Below are 23,373 nucleotides of genomic sequence, written 5' to 3'. Positions count from 1 at the left end.
TCTCTTTGGATGCTTTACACAAAACCTTTAGGTGAGTCTAGCATTTGCAGCCATGCAGTGCGACTACCAGCCCCTTTGGATACATAGATGGAAATTCCCTGCTGGTTGTTCCTGCAGTTGGGACTTCTCTCACACTCTATTTCTCTCCAGGTACAGTATCTGTCTTCCCTGTGCCAGCCCGATCCAAATGACTGCATTAGTGGGGCCTTCCAACTCTCTGGGCCCACCGACAGCTCTCAGGCCACTTTCTTTCTCCACGTCGTGACTCTTTCTGGCACACTTTCCATTTTACTCCTCCTGCTGGCTCCCAGGCTATCGTGCAACTTCCTGTAGCCCTGAGATCACCGTGAGGCTGGTTGCTAGGCAGGCCCGGATTTGCGGCGAAATTGAAAGGCACAGGCCTAGGGCTGCATAGATTTAGGGGCGGCATGCCACTCAGCCAATTAGATTAATTCCAGAGCACTAGCTACTAGGCGCTAGTGCTCCGGCAATGCACGCTATAATTTAAGAGGGAGGGGGCGATGCAGAACGCTTGCCTCCAGGCACCCTTACTGCATATCCTGCCCTGTTGCTAAGCAATGGGTTATAGCAGACAGTCACAGTATCAGTGCCTACTCCCCTACAGGGGACTGTTGCAGGAGGGTGGTAAGTGCAGGAGTTATGCACTACCTGCCTACAGCTGTTTATGTTCTGAATAATATACAGAAAACTGTATATCTTTGCATTACTCTTTTACTTCCAGATGGGCCCATCTCTATTACTCACTGGCGTGCTTCAAGCATCTTATTTATTGTGTGTTGCATTTGGCATTATCTTTAAAGCATCACTAGGCTCCCCCTTCCCTCATTACTTGTCAAGTGCCTGTTGTTTAGTGTATTTAGAACTATAAAATTTTGAGAATTACTGCTTGGAAGCTGAAAGCTGTTCATACTATAGTGATTACTTTGCAAAAGTTAAATGCATTTAAGTCTCAAAGGTCTCATTCTATTGAATATCTCTGTTCTTCTCTATATTTTAGTTGGCTGGCCTTAGAGTTGTGTCACTAACTTTATTGGCAATATATTGTAATTAGTATAATTTTAAAATGCTTTCTTGGGCAGTCAGCTGTACTGGCTTACATGTTTTGTAAATGATTAACCCAAGGCAGCATCATCCTAAAAATGACCTCCCGTCTAAGGTGGTTTCATTGTTCTTGTGTTAATGTTCCATTTGTACAAGATACAGAAGATCTTGTAGCGCTTCATTGATTTTATTTGTGAGTTATATTATACATGATAAAGTAAACACAGTTTCTTTTTACAGTAATGGAATTTTACAGCACAAATGCCTCTGAAATGTCTACAGAGATATAGTGTAGTGGAATCATGTAGAAAGCTAGATTAGTATTACTCTTGCAATTTCATACTGAGGGAATTGTAACTACCTTGAATCCAGTCTATTTTTCTTTCTGGACATGACATGCTATTCTATTCAGAATGTTAGCAACAACTGTACGTCAGATGACTGGCTCCATTGAACTAAATAAATATGTATAATTTAATTTACAGCTGTGAGAATTAATAAATACATTTCAGACAAGTAAAAGAACTTCATGCTCTAAAGATATTTAATCAGCAATAACATAGACTGGCATTTGAAAAAACTTGAATATCAAATTTGCAATGCATTTTTCTTTTGACTCCAGTTGGTAACTATGCAGCAACATATCCTTAAACTGCATGGTAGTCTTGGGGAAACAGGAGCCCAATACATACCTGTATCCTTGCTGCACCCTCCTGTATGCACCTGCACCACTTGATGCATGTGCATGTACTGTAGGTTGAAGGCTCATGGGTATTAAGATGTGAAGGGGCCTACGCCAACCATTTTTTTTGCAGGAGCCTCCAGGAGGGCAAAGGAAAATCACGTGATGCTACTGACTGAATCCTGACAATCCTCATAAACCTCTTGGCTACTAATAAGATTTCTATTCCCCACATCTATCTATCTATCTATCTATCTATTAACCAAGTCTAATTCATATGGATAGGGAGGGAGGCAGATAAAAATTTAAACTATTCCTAGACCAACTCATAGCCTCAAACACTTTGATCTAGAGAAACTGGAGGAGAAAATAACCTGGTATATACTGCAGAAGCCTGAATTAAACATCTAAAAAGATTGAAAACAATAACAAAGGGCTTGGAAACTGAATTACACTAGTACATTTACCTGTGATAATTTTTCGTGCAAGTGCCATTCCTCTACTACAGATAACCTAAAATCACTGCAATAATATGTGAACTATCCCCTTACATCTTATTCACAGATAAAATACAATGGGGCTCATTTATAAACATTTGGCAAATTTGCACCTGGGCAGTAACTCATAGCAACCAATCAGTGATTACCTTTTTTAGCCATCTGCAGGTTGAACACTGAAATGATTGCTGAGGTTTACTGCCCAGGTGCAAATTTGCCCAGTGTTTATAAATAACCCCCACTATGTATTCCCAACATTTACCTGTGCCACAGTGCGCCATATGTTCCAAAGGCAGTTTCTAGGAGAAACAAGAGAGAATTGCATGAATTGGGATTGTTTGAAAAATGTTGGGCAATGTTTCTGCAGAGGCCCCTATTATGATGATATTTTTAGTTGAGGAATTATTGGATCAGTATGATTGCCCATCACCTTTGTTGCAGTGTATAAATAATAATACACACGCATCGGTTTCTGCTTATATAACATATGGGATCTATTTTGAATGTTTGGGACTTGGGGTTTTCTTATAAGGATTTTTCCAAAAGTTGGATCACTATCAGTCTACAGTATATAAACATGTAAGCATTAAACAAACCCAATAGAATTGTTTTTCCTTTTTGGATTTTTGCAGCTTAGTTTTGATCAAGTACAAGGGACTGAAAAAAAGTATTTGCTCAAAATGGAGTCAATTGGAGATGGGCTTCCTGTAATTTGTAACTTTCTGCATATCAGGTTTCCATGTAAGAGATCCCATACCTGTACAGGATATGCCTAGTATGTTCTGCCTTATTTTGTAAAATGTCAACCTGAACAAAAGGAATCAGAGCCCTGAACGCTTACATTCTTATATTTCCTTATAGTTATTTATTAAGGTTAGCGCATATATTCAACTGTAGTTTTTCTTTTTTTTTGTGATTTTAAAACTATAAAGTTTTTTCTTCTGATAGTTTGGCTAACAAGGAAAGATACATATTTTTTTGCACTTCCCCTCAGAGTTCACAAATAGCAAGAAATATAAAAGCTCAAAACCTAAGGTTTATGTAATTGCTCACATGCTGATGTACCCTAACATTCCACACCAAAGCTGGATATTCAGACTCACCCTGGAGCACATTGTTTCCCGACATGAAAAGGATACAGAATAATTCTGTATTGGTTACTTTTTTTGTCTAGCTAATATAAGAGTGAGCTGAACTGCAACTGATTTTGAAAGAGACAATAGAAGCTGTTTGTTGCCTGTTAGTGCAGTGCAGGGCTGGGTGTTCATGCAGGCTAGCAATCATGTTGGAATAAGCTTCAGGAGATTTATTCACTGATGTAAATTTTAATTATTATCTACAAATATTCTTAATTGCTTAATCTTATTATGTGATGGTTAAAAAAGGCAATTTTTGATGTAAGATTGGTAGTCTTGTAACTCATATAAATTGTATCACAATTTATTTGTATTTGAATAGTACAATTCTAAACAATCATTTAGATCTGTATACATTACAGTGCCAGGTTTCAGCCTTTCATTTGGAACAGCACGTTGCCAAGACTTTTCTAATTAATTAAGTAAGAATGTTTAAAGGAGAAGGAAAGTCTGTTTGCACTTGGGGGTGCCAAATGTTAGGCATCCCCAAGAGATTGTATTGACTTACCTGAAACCCCAGGCCGGTGCTCCTATTGGCAGAAAACTGCACCGGCCAGGGGTTTTTCTAGCGAGCACCACGGAGCGATCCTCTTCCGGCTTCTTCTTTCTTCAAATTTCCCTGGGCAAACGCATGCACAGTAGAACAAAATAGCTGACTTTTTAGTTAAAGTTCGGCTTTTAGTTCTACTGCACATGCACAAATTATGAAGAATAAATAAATGAAAATCTTGCCAGCTAAAATCTGTTGAGATACTATAGCAGTCAACAGGATGTGTTCAGCCTTTAGGCAAGCTGTTTATATTATAATTTGTGATTGCTTTTTTATTGCAATTGTGTTTTCTTTTTGCAAGCATGTTTTGTCACCACAACAGAATGCAATTATAGTTTTTTTTGTAAATATAAAAATCATATTATAACAGTGTGACCAAAGGAAAAGTCACAATCATGTTTTGCTGTGCATATTTTGTAAACTAAAATCTGAATGAATATGCTGCTAAAAAAAATGACAAAAAAGTATTTATTAGACCCACCAAAGGTTCAAATGGAATAAGTAACTACAGGGTACACTCTCTTCATGGCCAATACAATACATGGAATTGTTCCAGTTTACCTTTAAAACATTTGTGTTGTGTTTTATTAGATATAGAGTGGTCTATTCTTAGCAACTTTGCAACTGGTCTTAATTGTTTCTTTTTTATTGGTTTTTAATGATTTGCTTTCCTGTTCTGTCTCTTTTTAGCTTTCAAATAGGGGTCACTGATCCCAACAGCCAAAAAAACATTGCTCTGTGTGTTTACAATTGTATTTTTATTGCTACTTTTTATCATTTATCTTCGTATTCAGCCCCTCTGCTATTCATATTCCAGTCTCTCTTTCAAACCACTGCCTGGTTGAAAGGGTAAATAAGACCTTAGCAACCAGAAAGCTGTTGAAATACCAAACTGAGCTGAGAGCTGCTGAACAAAAAGCTAAATAATTGAAAAACCCCAAAAAATAAAAAATAAAGAGTGCAAATTATCTTGTAGACTTTGCTAAAGCATTTGATACAGTGCCATACAGAAGGTTACTGGTTAAATTAAAGAATATTGGCCTGGAATATAGTATTTGTACCTGGATAGAGAACTGGCTAAAAGATAGACTACAAAGAGTGGTGGTAAATGGAACATTTTCTAATTGGACCAGTGTTGTTAGTTGAGTACCGCAGGGCTCTGTACTAGGTCCCTTGCTTTTCAACTTGTTTATTAATGACCTGGAGGTGGGCATTAAAAGTACTATTTCTATTTTTGCAGATGATACTAAATTGTGCAGAACTATAGGTTCCATGCAGGATGCTGCCACTTTGCAGAGTGATTGGTCTAAGTTGGAAAACTGGGCAGCAAACTGGAAAATGAGGTTCAATGTTGATAAATGCAGGGTTATGCACTTTGGCAAAAATTATATAAATGCAAGTTATGCACTAAATGGAAGTGTGTTGGGAGTTTCCTTAAATGAGAAGGATCTTGGGGTTTTTGTAGATAGCAAATTGTCTAATTCTCGTCAGTGTCATTCTGTGGCTACTAAAGCAAATAAAGTTCTGTCTTGCATAAAAAAGGCATTAACTCAAGGGATGAAAACATAATTATGCCTCTTTATAGGTCCCTGGTAAGGCCTCATCTGGAGTATGCAGTGCAGTTTTGGTCTCCAGTCCTTAAGAGGGATATAAATGAGCTGGAGAGAGTGCAGAGACATGCAACTAAACTGGTTAGAGGGACGGAAGACTTACATGAGGGTAGACTGTCAAGGTTGGGTTTGTTTTCTCTGGAAAAAGGTGTTTGCAAGGGGACATGATTACACTTTACATGTACATTAGAGGACATTATAGACAAATAGCAGGGGACCTTTTTACCCATAAAGAGGTTCACCGCACCAGAGGCCACCCCTTCAGACTAGAAGAAAGGAACTTTCATTTGAAGCAACGTAGGGGGTCCTTTACAGTGAGGTCAGTGAGGTTGTGGAATGTACTGCCGGGTGATGTTGTGATGGCTGATTCTGTTAATGCCTTTAAGAGTGGCTTGGATCATTTCTTGGCTAGACATAATATCAAAGGCTATTGTGATACTAAATTCTATAGTGGGTATATATCAATTATGTGAAAGTATGTGTGTGTGTGTGTATGGATACTGGGTTTTCATTTGGTTGGGTTGAACTTGATGGACATTGTCTTTTTTCAACGTGATTTAACTATGTAACTATCTCAGAATATCAATGTCTACATTGTACGTAAAGTTCATTTTAATGTGAACTATCCCTTTAAAGCTTATTCAACATACACAGGATCAGAATTAGGGGTGGGCATTTAGAGGACAGGGGAACAATAGCCAAGAGTCATGTGGACAGCTGGAGAGAGAGTCAGGGGTGGAGTGCCATGCAAACTGTGTAGGGGGGGTAAGGATGATGAGCCTTTGGCACAATATTACTTGGCCCAGCTTTGGGCATTCCTGTTTATCAGCATGCCATGCTTTATTATCAGTTAAGTGAGAATTATTAACTGTCTTTATAAGTAAATAAAAGGTATGCCGATGTAATAGAATTGTTTTTATTTCAACCGACTGCTGTTATTTTATCTATTTTCTATTGTGTAGTGCAGATGAAAGATTTGATGCCTCATTTCATACTAATGTACTTGTGAACTCCAGTGGACATTGCCAATATCTGCCACCAGGTGAGATTTTTGAGTAATGAACTGCACTGCCTTTGTGCTCTGTCTCTCTCTATATACAGATGAAGCCACTTGGATTTGTGAGTTAAATGCGTCATGACTCAGAGTTAATTGAATAAACTGTGCTATCTAAAGTCATCTTAACTCATTTAATGCATTTAACCTTTTCATTAGCATACCAAAGCACCATTGTTCACAATGGTGAATGCTTTAATTAGATGGGATGTTGTGACGCAGTTTTCTGTGTTAAATGAGATAAATGGGATATCTGTGTTTAGTTATTCTGTGTCAAACAGACAAACCAAAGTGGCTGCATCTGTAGCTATGGTAAATGTTGTTTAAAAAGTTATAATGATTATAGGAGGTCACCAAGGCATGGTTCATTTATTGTCAACGAGGTTGGAGGGGACTTTAATGTCCTCATATTTTAAAGTTCTGGCTACATTTTTTTTTAATAATGAATCACTAAAGAGTAACCATTTTCTCAACAAACCAACAAACTAAAAGGGTGCAAAGCAGGAAACAACTTTCAGTACAGCAATATACAAATTATCCCAATAGTATAATAATTGCAACTTACATTTACTAGTTATGCCACTGTTCATAAAATAGTATATGTTCTGCAAAGTAGTTTTTAAACAAATTACTTAATTTTCTGGTTTTATAAAACCAAAGCTTATACAACTGTAAATGTAACCCTTATTTCATGCTGTCACTCAAGGTGGGAAAACACACATCACGTAACTTCATTATGTTCTTTCCTGCTGAAATTGAGCCAAAAAATTGGTATTAGAACAACATGTAAAAATATATGTGGATAATATCAATACTTTTATAATGGTATTATAGTAATCCAATCATTTAATATTGCTTAGTTGTTAAACTACCAACACTATTACTGTCACACATATGCTTGTATTTAATAAGTCGGCTCATATTAAATATTTTTGCAGAATTGCCCAAGTGCAGGTGCAAATACCAACAAATAAGGTCTTTGCTTACATTTTGATAACTTGTAATACGAAGATCATTCAATAACTACTTGCTATTGGCAGTTAGGTAGGTTTATTATAGACAAACAAGATCGAAGGTACTATTTATTTGAGAAAAATATGTATACTTTTTTTTATAAATAATGAAATAATCACAGGTCTCAGTGATGGACTTGGACTTTTGGACAGTGTTATATATGCTAGCAAACGCACATACCTTTGCATTTCTTTTTTACTTCACATTGGTTTTCAAAGTACTAGTGAGACTGTCCTATTTCCACTGTGTCCTTCCACCTACAGAGAATTCTGTCCTGGTGCATTGAACCATTGAACCATTGAACCATTTACTTTATGTAAGGTACAAGTATATGGCAGAAGGGAACCTGATCTAAGAAACACTTCCTTACACATGTTTAGTCAAACATGTTTCGTGATAAGCAAAGCAGCTGGAAGTAGATTATATTCATTCTTGTACATTGCTAAAAAAAACTGCTTTCTCTTTTGTACAATATCTGATAATATCCATTCAATTATTTTTTCTTGACAATTCAGGGATTTTCAAAAGTTCGTGTTACATAGATGTACGATGGTTTCCTTTTGATATACAGAAATGTAACCTGAAGTTTGGCTCATGGACCTATGGTGGATGGTCACTTGACCTGCAGATGATAGAATCAGACATATCTGAATATATCTCAAATGGAGAGTGGGATCTTGTGGGTATGTATTCAACTTGAGGCTATTTCCTGTTATAGAGAGAGAAACCTATACTGTATGTGCAAAAACTCTGTAGTGAGTCTGAAAAACAAAACGTAACAAGACCAGCTGATATCCGAATACGCATTATTGCAGCCCAAATACAGTACATTGGGGAAACGTGATATCATGTTACCTTTACCAATAACAGATATACGTTTTACACATACTACTGCATTGATCCATACCAAAAGATAACTGGTTCTGACAAGAAATATGGTAGAAGTTAATGGAGCTTACAATCTAAGGTCACACATAATTTTAACAGGAATCTGCATGTTTAAGAGGAAACTAGAGTAAACTTACTTTTTGCAATAGTGTCTTAGCTGGAACTGAACCTAGGACTTTAGTGCTTCACGGATAACAGCTTTGGTGTTGTTTCTCATGATGAGCTGCACAACAACCAACTTGCCTTCCACTAAACCTGTTATAGTAATAATGTTCTACTTCAGTGCAGTTTTTTCAATATTGACTAAAGGTTTTTTACAGGAATTAGCAACTGACTGCATTACTGACTGCATTACTGATAAATTATAAACATGACCAGTGTCTTTTCTGGGAAACCTTGACCAGTGTCTTTTCTGGGAACCCTGTTTTTTAATGTTCCAACTTCTCCGGATTATTATAAAGTGATAAAAAACTAAATTGGAAATCAGTAAAATTCACATTTTATTATGACACATAAGGCAAGCCATTCTAATCTGCTAACGTTATTTGAGGAGGTAGGTTTTAAAATAGATCAATGCAATCAGAAGATGTTTCTTATGGTTTTTTCAAAAGCTATGGATGCAGATGTACTATTTATGTACTCTTATATTGTTTATGGCTAAGCTTATTAAGGAGGCACTTTAAATATTAAGCTGCCTTTGTAATGGCTAATAATCATGAGGTTAAAACTGTAAGAAAAATGAAATAATTTCTAAAGACAAATCAATATTTTCTATGCAGGTGTTCCTGGAAAAAGAAGTGAGAATTATTATGAATGCTGCAAGGAACCATACCTTGATGTGACATTTACGATAATAATGAGGCGCAGAACTTTATACTACGGACTTAACCTTCTAATTCCCTGTGTGCTGATATCTGCTCTAGCCCTGCTGGTGTTCTTGCTTCCAGCAGACTCAGGAGAAAAGATCTCACTTGGTAAATATCCAGCACTAGAATGACAATTGACTTTGTTAAAACTAGAAAACTATTTTGTATTTCTGTGAATCTTAATAATGCATCTCTTTCTATTAAGAGCTAAATCTTCTACCATTTCAAGAAGCATACAATCTGTTTGTATGGCATGATAAACGTCTATCACTTTCACAATATATTTTTAAGTATTATAGTACTTGCTGCTTGCATTTTCTTCTGCAGTAATCATTACAGAATCCTGAACAGAAATCAAGAGTGTATTTAAATATGTAACAAAGCTTTGCAAATCCTTCTTTTACAAAAGACAATATAAGGTTTAATAGGCAATGTAAGATGTACCTTAATGCCTTTTTTTCTCGATTATGGTAGTGTCTAAAAGTTTCTCACCTTGTACAAATAAAGGTATTGTATTCACCACTGTAAATATTATATTCTAAGTTGTTTAAACCCTTTCCTGTATTACATGGCAAACACTAGGAACAAGGCTCATCAGCAGGTGTGGCTAGGTAGCTTATAATGTACTACAGCTGCCATACAACTCAAAAGTGTTACATAATTGCAGCTTTATTAAGTGTTTCTTCAGTGTACTTTGTGTTTGTTCTGAGCTGTGTATACAACATTTGCATAATTGTGCATAGTACAGGGTAATGCATATAGGAGACATACAACATACAAATATAAATGCAGTTAGGAAGCATACAGTCAGTGCATTGTCTGTGTATCTGGGCAATACAACCATGCCTGCACCGTATATTTTCCATCTGTGCCGAAAAACTCTGTTATATTACTTCCAATGTTCTGAGGGTGCAGGGTTTCCCCTGTCTATATTGTAAGCATCCTGCAGTGTCCTGCAAAGCACAAAGTGAGTCAGTATGGTTCTTGAGGGATTTTTATGGGAGAAGAAACAAAGGATTTTGGAAGCGATAATAAAAAATATCAAGTGTAGGCAAAGCATAACCTATAAACTTATTTTCTTTTTCATTATAAAAATACAAGAATGTGTCTGTGTAGGTGGGGTTATTTTGCTTTTAATAACTTTTTATAATAACATAAGAAAATATCCAGTAATCCATGGCAACCAGCTAGCAATTAGCTTACATTAATCTAGTGCAGTCAGATGGATCAGACCACAGGCTGGCTGGTTACTATGGGTTACACTACGGTAGCAAACTTATGGCTATTTGAGACACCAGATTGGGTCTAAGTTTTCCTACTTACTTACTCGCAAAGTTAATTTAATATAATCTAAAAAGTGGTTGCAAGACTAATCATTACAAAGGACAGAGTCTAGACTACGGCAAATTATTGTTTTCATACATTAACATTATGGACACACACAATTGAGATTTACCTGCACTTAGGCACGAGCATGAAACCACGGATTCAGTTTGAAGTACAGTATTAATTCCAATAAGCTTTTGGTAGAAACTATGCGTTTGTAATTGAAATCCCTTACTTATAAATAGAGAATACTAATAAACAATACCCACAAAGGGATAATGATAAACATATTTTTTATCTGAAAACTCTACATCAATTATACCAAATAGGCATGAACACCATAAAGTCTGTGATCTTTTTATTGTATACTGTACTTACATTAACTAGGACCTTGCCTTACCTATAAAAGAAAAACACACATTTGTACAATAAAAAAAGAGAGAGTGGGCCCTTATCCTTAGTAATAATAAGGATAATAATAAATATCGCAAGTAAAGCATAAATGACTGCTCAATATATCTTCATGAATCATCATGGAACAAGGTTTTTATGCTTGTGCCAATTCGAGCACACTTACAGTTTCACTGTCCCATTTGTTAGAAACTAACAGATGGATATCATAATGCAATATGAATTGGCTATAATTTGATCTTGGTACTCCTGTAAAGTTCAAATAAATTGAATTAAAAACACAGTCACAGATTATTAGGTACATGACTTTGACGGTCATTGGTTGTTTCCAACTATTCTGCAGCCAAAATGTTTCAAATAATCACTATATTTAGAATAAAAATCTAACATTGAGAATCTGCTAATGGCATTCAAATATTATTGCTAATATGCAGTTTAATGAATCTCAGAAATGTGTTCTAAGATCTTTTCAACAGTTCCATCTTGACAGCCATATTGTCACTTAGAGCAGCTTATTCAAGGGTTCTCTTGGTTAAATCTCTACTACCGTGGGTGACTAATCTGCTGAAAAAGACCTTCCATAGTGTAACATTAAAGGAATAGTTCAGTGTGAAAATAAAAACTGTAAATAAATAGGATGTGCAAAATAAAAAGTGTTTCTAATATAGTTAGTTAGGCAAAAATGTAATATATAAAGGCTGGAGTGAACAGATGTCTAATAAAACAGCCAGAATCCAACTTCCTGCTTTTCAGCTCTATAACTCTGAGTTAGTCAGCGACTTGAAGGGGGGCCACATGGTACATTTCTGTTCAGTGAGTTTGCAATTGATCCTCAGCATTCAGCTCAGATTCAAAAGCAACAGATATGACCCATGTGGCCCCCCCTCAAGTCTCTGATTGGTTACTGCCTGGTAGCCAGGGTTACCAGTCAGTGTAAACCAAGAGAGCTGAAAAGCATGAAGTAGTGATCTGACTGACATGTTATACATCAAATCACTCCAGCCTTTATACATTACATTTTTGGCTAACTATCTATATTAGAATTTTTTTTTATTTTGCACAGCTGATCTATTTAACCAGTTTTTATTTTTACACTGAACAATTCCTTTAAGGGGGTTATTTATCAAAGATCGAGTTTTAGAGGTTTGTGAGGATTTTTTATTACTCAAATGAGCTTTTTCCAGGTTCGGGGTATATTAAATCTCAAAAAATGTTGTTTTTTTAAAAAAAAAACAACTGAAAAATGTAATTTTGTTTTAACACGAAAATTCTAGTTTCGAAAAATACCCTAGAAAACTCAAATTTTTGTGGTAAAGATCAACTCGCCCTTTGATAAATAATGCCCGCCACAAGTAAAACCTCAGGAAGTGCTGCCTGCGGTAGCAACAATTCTCATTGTCTGCCATCCCCATTTATATATGCAATAGATAGACCACTGATTTTATGATATCAGTGCCCATTTTAAACAACCAACGGTATACACCATAGTGCTAGTATTAAACCCTCAAGGGTACTGGTATTTGCAGATTTTTGAGCATTTCTACTATATATCACATATGCTGGTTATAAAGAATTTAATACGTTTTCTACATGTTACTTTTTGTTTCTGTTGATTTCAAAGGGCAGAATGTGTATGTTTGCAACGACACCTTTTCACAAGAGGACGTGGGCATAGGGCACAACACAACTCCTTTAGGGAATGTAACTCTTTATTGTAGAATGGCAACGTCAACATCACAGGTTTTCCTCAGAGTCTAGAAGATGATAGCCAGCTGGTATTCAGTAGATCTGCTTGTGGATGATGTCCAGGTTACTGGAGCATGTGGATACAGCTGTTATGGCTTAAAGCTGGGTAGACTCTGTGGTACTCCATGTATGTAAAAAGACTAACAATTTGTAATACTTGGTTACCAGCTTTGTAAGCCAGAAAAGGGAACAGCCCCTGTTGTAAATGCAGAACAGGGTTTTATTCTTTCTGCCAACCACAAAGTCAGCTTCCAGAGGGACCAATTACATTACATTTTGGGTGGGCCATTATATGTACCACTCCAGCCGTGGAATGATAATGTGATCACAGCACGAACAATGGGGTGCCATTTGGTGAGCATGCCCAGTTTAGTCTGCATATAGAAAACAGACAGTGCACAACTCTTGGGAACAACTATGTGTATTGTGTTATAGAACCTGGCCTGGAATTGTTGCCCTCACAGTGGGGGTCACATACCAAAGAATGGGGCTGGCTTCACTTAACATTAGATAGGGCAAAGGTTATCAGGTGCATATCATTTGTTGGAGCAATGTGGCTGCTATATAATAAGCTGTTTTATCACAACATTCCTGAATAAAATTTAATTTAAAAACCCAGAGTTTAACTACTCTTTTGTCAGTAACGATCCATGCATTGGAAATGCCCCTGATGCTCACCATCTTTACATTTTTACTGATGAATCCCACTCCTTGCACCTAGGAGTCCAGTCATGCACTTTTGCTCTGACCTACTATTTGTGGTTGATGTAGTGGCTTATTAAGGGGCAGATTTAACAAAATATGAAATTCGAACTCACCATAGAAATTTTCACTCACTCACATTTATATCTATTTGATTTTTAGAAGCAAATTTATCACTGAGTGAAAGTCAAAGAGTTAATATTTGATAATTAAAATTCTAAAAATTCATTAGGAATGAATAGACAGTGAAATTGAGTTTAATCTATCAAATAAATCTTTCAATCCAAAATAGGTAAACCATAATTCACTTTGATTAAGTATTTTTTGCATGTGGATTGTATGTTTTATGGAACAGAAGAAACCAGTACCTATTGTTTTCCTCTTCATTTCATTAGAAGAGATCATTTATGAAACCCATGTTGCACAGTTGATTAATAATCAGATTTGCTGTTTGCTATGCAGTACACATCTTAGCTAATTACTAATTGTCCCTGCAGCATTCGGATTTTGTAAGTGTACGATTTTATAGGATCGGACAGTTCATGGCTTAAAATGTTTTCAAATAGCCGATTAGTAATTGGTTCAGCTAAATAACAAATGGGTGTATAGAGCAGTACACTCAACTGGATGAATCGGAATTGATTATGGATTAGCCATACAGAATGTTTATTTAATAGATTGACCAGACTAACATTTTAACCAGGAAATCACATTCAATATGTCATTAATTATCTGTATACATCCCTGGATATGCTATTTGTTAGGTATTCCCAGGGGATCATTTTATTTTAAAAAGGAATAATCTTTGACTTCTGGTCCTATTTTATTATATGGGCATCTGTTTTAAACCCTAAACTAGATAAAATGCTATCTGCAACTTAGATTTAAACTACTAAAAACAGATACCCAGAAACACTTTGATCAGATACACTTAAAAATGTACCTTGAAAATCAACAATCCTTTTTATAAGTCATTTTGTTCTTCATTAAATGACGGTGGAAGCAAACAAATCTATAATAAATAACCACATAAAAAAATAAATTAAAAAAACAATGACAAGAACATGTTTATAAGTAGAAATCTCAATTTCTAAGCATTGTGCCAAAACAAAAGGTAAGTAACAATATAAGGGCCCCATTTTCCTAGTGATTTAATTGAAGTAATTTGAAAATCTTTTCGAAAACATAGCTTTACTAACATCTTCTGCAATTTTCTTCCACCATAATTTTATAATTAACTATGATGAACCCATCATATTATAAAGAAATTGCATAGCTCATTGGATTTGAAGAGATTTTATTCTAATCTCACAGCTACTAGAAGCAGTGAATTGTAAATATCAAAGCTTTATTTACATTCAAAGTGAAACATTGTATATTAGAGTAAGGACCAGCTTTAATGGCTCTAATGCCTCTCGTGGCCAGCATCCCCGAACTGACTAATTTACAGCCACTGTTCTTCAACACTTCAGGTGTGATGTACATGTACAATAACTCTCTCAGGCCTTGGTGCACATGCATGGTCATAATACCATTGATCATGACACCATGCACTATGCATGCTGAAAAAAGGCCTTCCCAGGGCTTTCCTTAAGTGGAAGAGTGAAGGTGAAGGCGTTGTGCAGCTAGACCTCTCTTGATGTGGGGTAAAACTAAAGATAGAGTACACCAGAGGTTCTTGCAAACAATGCAGAAGGCCTTATTGTCAAAGTACCACAGGGTTAATACTCAGGAGAAATGAGGTCAAGATTTTGTGTCAGATACAGGTATGTAATTGAGGGTCCCTGTTCCCTGACTTTCAGTAAAAGGGTTGTTTTTCTCTAAAGCAGAACAGTTTTATTGGGCTTTGTTTATCCGAGGCTCCATGAAGACATCCACCTAGATCAATAGATGAAGGCCAAAGAGGTTGTGTGTCGGCACAACCTCTTGGCCTTTCCAATCACTATATTACAGTGTGACATGAACTGGTCACTAATTCTAACAGTCAATATCATGGATCTGTAGATTAGAGAAATTACTAATTCTAACAGCTTCTGGCCAGAAAATAAGGAAATGAACTAGTAGGGATTTAAAGCCTTAGCGGCTATTTACCCTATGGGTCCCTATACTAGGTATGGGGCCACTGGCAAGTGGACACAAAAACCCTGTGCTCTTATCCCAAGTCTTACAGACTATCATGGCTTAGGGCATTAGTTGCCTTTTAAAAGAAAAGAAAGGCAATTATTTCCTAGCAGAAGCTGCAATAATTAACCCTGACACTGTGTATCATAGATTCTGCAACTGCAATTATATGCTATCATATTGTGGGTTAAAAAGAAAGCTCTGGTGTGCATCTAGCCAACAAGACTGCTTCTTTACAGAGTTTCCATGGAATTCTCACTAAGTTCTGCTTGAAAAAACAGGCTGAAAAGGGAGAAAGGGCTTCTGAAAAAACATGGAGGTTACATTTTATGTAAGAATCTGCCCATATGTTTATTATAAATAAGGCGATGATACTAATATAAGTGTTCTTATGATCAGCTATAACAACGTTCCTTCAAAGGCTTTGTTTCCATACCTATTTTATCTAAAATGAATCCAAAATGATCCAAAGCCTTAAAGGAACAGTTCGGTGTGAAAATAAAAACTGGGTAAATAGATAGGCTGTGCAAAATAAAAAATGTTTATAATTATAGGTAGTTAGCCAAAAATGTAATGTATAAAGACTGGAGTGACTGGATGTCTAACATAATAGCCAGAACACTATGTTAGACATCCAGTCACTCCAGTCTTTATAACATAGCCAGAAGGGGTGATATGATGACTATGTATAAATATATAAGGGGATCATATAATAATCTCTCTAATGCTTTATTTACCAGTAGGTCTTTCCAGCTGACACGAGGTCACCCATTCCGATTAGAAGAAAAGAGGTTCCGCCTAAATATTCGGAAGGGGTTTTTTTACAGTGAGAGCTGTAAAGATGTGGAATTCTCTCCCTGAATCAGTTGTACAGGCTGATACATTAAATAGCCTTAAGAAGGGGTTGGATGGCTTTTTAGCAAGTGAGGGAATACAGGGTTATGGAAGATAGCTCATAGTCCAAGTTGATCCAGGGACTAGTCTGATTGCCATTGTGGAGTCAGGAAGGAATTTTTCCCCCTCTAAGGCAAATTGGAGAGGCTTCAGATGGGTTTTTTTTGCCTTCCTCTGGATCAACTGGCAGATAGGTAGTTAAAAAAAAAAAAAAAAAGGTTAAACTCGATGGACATGTGTCTTTTTTTCAACCTTACTTACTATATTACTATGTTACTATGTAACACTACTTCCTGCTTTTCAGCTCTATAACTCTTAATTAGTCAGTGACTTGAAGGGGGGGCCACATGGTACATATCTGTTCAGTGAGTTTGCAATTGATCCTCAGCATTCAGCTCAGATTCAAAAGCAACAGATATGACCCATGTGCCCCCCCCTCAAGTCTCTGATCGATTACTACCTGGTAACCAGGGTAACCAGTCAATGTAAACCAAGAGAGCTGAAAAGCAGGAAGTAGTGTTCTGACTGACATGTTACACACCCAGTCACTCAGGTATCAACACTCCTGGGGGTGTAAGCCAAAAACAAATTTGTTTTAATTAGCAAAATTAAAAAAAAAACTATTTTAATCTTCACATAAGGATCTCTAGGGTGCAGTGAGATTTACATGCTGTGTAAAACACAACTGCCGTTTCTTACATCATAGATACCCCCTTCCTTTAGGCTAATTTTTCCATTGGCGCAATATTTGAACTAGGATTGCTTGTTATGTTTGGCCTTGTCTAAATGGTGGAGGTGGGCTGGTATCTGATTATATCACAGTAATATCTCCCTTATTCATTAGGGGAAAGGACCTAATGAATTTTATTTGTATATTTTAGCAATGATGTTAATTCTAATGTGTAATTTCTCTTTTCCACAATTGTTTTTTTGGTTGACTGAATATTGGGCAGTAGTTGGGGACAGAGAGATTATTCAACCTCTGAACTGCAAAACCATTTTTAACTGTATTTAGTGAAAACGTCAAATATAATATCACCCCAATAACTGGCACATTTTAGAAAAGACAAAGGGAATGCACAATGCAAACATACCCTCAGAAAGCATCAAGAACAAACACTTTCATCTCCTATTGACTTCAATGGGAAAGTCCTGGTACTGAAGTACTTGTCTGTCATTTGAGTGAATGGGAGGAGACAGTTGTATTTGTAGTTATTTTCTGCCAATTAAAAAGTGAGCCACTTTCCAAAAATTGCTTATTAGTGCATTTCCAAAATGTATTGGAATTGTAACAAAGAGCAGCAGAGGGAGAAAAATAGGTCTGAATTATTAACTGTATCTTTTAACTATTTGTATAAATCTTTACCACTTGGCATCTTTCTCCTGTTAAAAAAAATGCCTGATGGATTAGGTGGAGGGATGATCTCTGTCCCTCTCCAAAAACTTCTGAAGTAGAGTGTGGGTAAAAACCCAAGCTGGCCCTCTTCACCAATAAGTAAACAAAGTACCCCAGTCGTCCTCTATAAGATACTTTTAAAGCATAAAACTTGACTCCTAGCTGTAATGCCTGTATCTTTTGGTTGTCTTTGTTGAATCTCTTTTATGTTCCTATCCCCCCATTTTTCCCCTCTAAAACCTCCCTCCCCTTCTAACCTCCCCTTCACACCATTTACAATATGGTGTATGTTGTTATGCAAAGATTAAAAGTTTAAAATAAAAAAAAAATTCTGAACCATTAATCCATGTATGTGATTTGTGGCTGTTACTGCTTAGTGCTTATTTTGAACAACACTGAGTTCTTCTACTCAACATCTACTCACAGTTAGGAAATTATTTTTAAATAGATGAAAAGGATAAAACTGGATTCCAGAATCTTTGGTATGTCTGTCCCACAAACTTAGAGCTACGTTTAAGTACTGTACAATATTTGTAGGTACCATATGTTAGAATTTTATATTTGCCTCAGAAACTGACAGTGCCCTTATCATATATAGTCATAAAACAGCAACATAAAATCTGGGGAAAAGGAGCTACCAACCTTGGAAGATAGAATTTGTTTTAGTTTTGAAGTCTTTTCTTATATAACATACTACACTATCATTGCAATTTTATGTTTGTTTTTATATTGTAGGCTTTTATGACTGTAGGTGTTAAGTGCTCCACCAGTTTCTAAGGCAAATATTGGTTCTAACAATGTTGAAACCATTTGTGTGTAGCACTTTATATTGATAACTGGTTCATATTTCACTTTTCTGTTAATTGGGTGACTGCATCATAGCAATTTGCCTTCAGACCTTAATCCATGTAAATCTAATATTTGTAAAAATGGCAAGCTGACTTTAATTTGTGCTGTTAAACCACAAAAATCATTTAATAGCCATGTTGTCTTTGTTATACTCACTAAGGCTTGTGATTGCACACTATATAAAACAATGTTATTCTGTGCAGATGTTTCTTTATCTGCAATTTAATGGGTCAGTAAAATCATTCTCAGCCTAATGGTAACACCGAAAATATGAAAGTGGGTTTTTTGTAAATTTCTATATAATGTATTGATTGTTTCTGAATCTGTAATGTATGTGAAAAGCATTAATGGAAATATGGGGGCTGCCATTCAGGGTTTATTTGTAAATGTCTATATAATGTATTGATTGTTTCTGAATCTAATGTATGTGAAAAGCATTAATGGAAATATGGGGGCTGCCATTCAGGGTTTTAGTAGGTCTCCAGGGCCCACATTTGTATACCCAATAACATATAACCAATTTAGAATACAATTGTTTTGATATAAAGCTGTAAAAAGATGTTATTTATGGCCCTCTATAGGGTGAAAATAGTTTGCATAGGAAAAAGAGACATGTTACTGCCAAGGCATATTTGATTGGAGTACTGTATACTTGAAAGGCTGAAACGTTAGTCTCCTAAAAATAAAAAGGATTTGTATTGTTATTAAGTCCTGTAAATGCGGATCTTTTCAACATCAACACATTATATATATATATATATATATATGTGCTATGCACATTTGTACCTTTGAAAGTGCATCTGGTGAAAAGAAACCCTGTAATTTACACAATCCACAAGTGATAAGCTATAGGGAGCATGTGCACCATAGGCCAAAAAACATGGCATTGTAAATAAAAATACCTTATTTTTATGAAGAACCTAATACACGTAATGTTTGTTTTAGGGATAACGGTCCTTTTGTCCCTCACTGTGTTCATGCTATTGGTAGCTGAGATTATGCCAGCAACCTCAGACTCTGTTCCACTGATAGGTAAGAATATTAAATGCATTTGTCCGCACCAAACCATTCCATTCTTCCTCTTAATTGTTATACCTGCTATCACTTACTTTGTTTTAAAATCAATTTCCCCTTCTCTTTTCACAGCACAGTACTTTGCCAGCACAATGATTATTGTTGGATTGTCAGTAGTCGTCACAGTTATCGTTCTGCAATATCATCACCATGATCCGCACGGTGGAAAAATGCCAAAATGGGTAAGTTCTGAAGACTAATGGAATATACCTATTCTATGTAACCAGTACAACACAGAGATAAGAGATTTTCCATTTTGAATTAACTTTAATTCCAGTTGGAACTATTGCTTCCAATGCTACTTCCATCACTATTTATAGAATACAGTAGAAGTTTGGGGCAATATATTCCCTCGTTTAACTCAGAATACGGCTTGTGCTGAACCTACTTTTTGGCAATTATTTTGCCAATTAATTATTTAAAGAAATATCTATGGTATTTTTCATTAAACAGGGGAAAGACTGAAATCAAAAACAAAACCAACTCTCAGGATTACAGGGCGAGTGTCGGGTTGGGGATTACAACAAAACATTAGAAAACAAGTTACTGTAAAAATACTGTAAAAAGAATAGGCTGACTGCAATTTCAGCACAGGTGCCATTTGTTGAACAAAGGTGTATATAGCCATATACTGCCCATTTCATTTAAATAAGAACAATATACACAGCATTGGAAATAAATGTTTCATAGCAGTACCAACAAAAGAAAGTTGAAAAAAGGGCACTTCTGTATTGTCCAAAAAGCTCACTTACACTTGATATCGATCTAATCTACTGACAAAAAGCAAAGACAGAGTAATAATAAACTGCCATTATTGCTATATATTCTCAATAAAGATGCATTACATTTGTCTGAGCAACAACAAACAGTATTCAAACATTCATATAAAATTCTGATTTGTGAAAAGCAAACTGTTTCGCTGGTCTTTCCTCCCCCTATCTCACTATAATGTATAAAATGTTGTCAAGAAAATTCAAATTAAGAGTACTTGAACATAAAGGACATGTAAATGCGCATAATGAAACACTCAATTGCATCAGAAGAGTAACTAGAAATAAAACTCCCTTGGCGCAGAGCTTGACTTCATAATTTTCTTCTGTCCCAAGGGCTTTCTTTTTCCTGTTGTTATCAGATAAAAAATTCTATCTTTGAAGATCTTGTTTTGGAGTGCTGCATAGTTTGTAATTTCAAAAACATGTGCACATAATATCGAAGTACCGGTTATTTGGCATTTGAAACCTAACTGTAATGAAAGCAATATGGAGCTAATTTTGAGTTTATTACTACATTACCTATAGTCATTTTGTAATATGTTTGTGCAGCCCAAACCATTGCAAGATTGGCAAAATAAAAGCTTTGTCTTTATAGAGATAAAGCAAGCTGTAATACATGGGAATCAGTGAGTTTCCTGCCATTTTCTGTCAAAAGAATGACTTGCAAGATGAGGAGGAATGTATCAGGTAATGGAAGTTCTAAACAACAGCAGTCCAATGGATCACACAATGATCTCATACATTGCACTACTGATGGAAAATGACTGAAAGTACAAGATTAAAAGGAAATAAAGAAGGCTGACTAAAGCCTCAAATTTCCCCAAACAGATGTGTTTTTCTTAGCATAGTGTCAGAAGAGAGTCACTTTAGAAGATAAACACTGGGTAGCCCAATACGTGTTTTATAATTGCCCTCCAAAGCTCATTTCTTAATATATTGCATATTGTATCATGTCATGCTTATTTTACAATTGTTATACCTAAACTACTAGAAAGTCATTTACTTTACATATGCTGCTTGTAATACATTGCTTGCTTTAACTTGTAGACTCGAATAATTCTCCTAAACTGGTGTGCCTGGTTCCTAAGAATGAAAAGACCTGGGGAAGACAAAGTCAGGCCAGTCTGTCAGCATAAAGAGCGCAGATGTAGCATGACAAGTGCAGATGTCAACACTGTAAGTGGGCAGCAATCCAGCAATGGCAACATGCTATACATTGGCTTCCGTGGTCTTGAAGGCATCCACTGCACACCTACCCCGGATTCTGGCGTAATCTGCGGAAGGATGACTTGTTCTCCAACAGATGATGAAAATCTCCTTCACAATGTTCACCACTCCGAAGGGGATCCTGACTTAAGCAAGATTTTAGAAGAACTGCGGTATATTGCTAACAGATTTAGAGACCAGGACGATGATGAATGCATTTGTAATGAGTGGAAATTTGCTGCATCCGTTGTAGACCGATTGTGTCTTATGGCCTTCTCGGTCTTCACTATTATTTGTACAATTGGCATTCTAATGTCTGCACCGAATTTTGTAGAAGCAGTCTCAAAAGATTTTGCTTAGGGTTCTGCAGTTCTAGTGATCCTTTAAAGGTATGTTTTCTGCTTGATGGATTTTTTTTTGTATACAAAGTATACTATGTATTGAATATTAGACAGAGCTACACAGCACATGTGGAGTCCAAGCATAGCAGTATACTTCTTGAACTTATATATGTCAGGGATATATTTTGGGAGTCTGGTGCCCTGGCTTTGCTTACATGCTCCATTGGATCTGAATTGCCATTTAGAAGCTATTATTTTATACATAGATTTTCTTAATATGAGATGAAGTGCATTGTATGATCTGGGAGAATCTGCTCAGGTCTACGGTATGTGTCACAAATTTTTAGTAGTTCTGTCGTGTTAACACATCACTATACAGCTTTATTAACTGCCATCTTGTTTTTGCCAAAATAAAGAAGGTATCACGGGACAATGTTACACATAATTATTATATGTTTAAGAAATAGCCCATTTGTATCAAATGTGTAAATTACATAAAATCATGTTCAATAAGAAATCTATGGGTGCTTCATATTTGACCTGTAGCAGGATTAGGTTTCTTTGCTAGCATTAATTTTACAAAGATGGAGCAGTATTTATTGGTGCAACACAAGTGCCTTAACATCTGCCTCTGCCTACTCACCAAATGCCAGTATCGATGTGGCATCTTAGGTCATCCAACATTTGTTGCACTTGGATTTGGGTAAGTGTTAGTGGGGGAGTTAATGTTGAGATATGCACCAATACATAATACTCCATCTGTAAAGGGGTAGATTAAAGCTATGAATCTAATGTTGAATATATTAAGCATAATACCCTGCATTTAAATAATGACAAGGTGCCAAACTAGGCATGTGATGCAATAAAGTAAATTGTTATATGGATTTATTTGAAATATGTGAATTAAAGCTGAATAAAAAATTGGTCATTGTTTGAATATGTGTTATTTTGGATAATTTACTTCATGAAACCACTGGTATCTTATCCTCTAACCACTGAACCAACACAGAGTATATAGGAATGTATATTCTCTGTAATCCTGTTATAAAACTTGGCTCAGTTTTTATGAGAAATATAATGACTACTGGCTATAGATGCCGTTAGTGTAGCAATCTATTGTCTCTGTTTAGCAGAGTTTCTTTAGTTAAGACTGTTAAATGAATAGCTCATCTCCT

General features: G+C 36.0%; 1 protein-coding gene across 1 annotated transcript in view; it reads left to right on the top strand.

Moving 5' to 3' along the window:
• chrna7.L (cholinergic receptor, nicotinic alpha 7 L homeolog) overlaps nucleotides 1–23,121 on the top strand; it is a 74,279-nt gene extending 51,158 nt beyond the window's left edge. Inside the window, exons 5-10 of the mRNA XM_018253016.2 lie at nucleotides 6,500–6,579; nucleotides 8,121–8,288; nucleotides 9,273–9,467; nucleotides 19,750–19,836; nucleotides 19,951–20,060; nucleotides 21,699–23,121. Coding sequence (XP_018108505.1) covers nucleotides 6,500–6,579; nucleotides 8,121–8,288; nucleotides 9,273–9,467; nucleotides 19,750–19,836; nucleotides 19,951–20,060; nucleotides 21,699–22,217 — 1,159 coding nt within the window. The 3' untranslated portion in view covers nucleotides 22,218–23,121. The remainder of the gene's footprint in view (nucleotides 1–6,499; nucleotides 6,580–8,120; nucleotides 8,289–9,272; nucleotides 9,468–19,749; nucleotides 19,837–19,950; nucleotides 20,061–21,698) is intronic.
• The last annotated feature ends 252 nt before the right edge of the window (nucleotides 23,122–23,373 follow it).

Source organism: Xenopus laevis, chromosome 3L (genome assembly GCF_017654675.1).
Source record: "Xenopus laevis strain J_2021 chromosome 3L, Xenopus_laevis_v10.1, whole genome shotgun sequence".
NCBI lineage: Eukaryota > Metazoa > Chordata > Amphibia > Anura > Pipidae > Xenopus > Xenopus laevis.
Note: the sequence above shows the minus strand (reverse complement) of the source record. Positions and strands in the feature narration are given on the sequence as shown.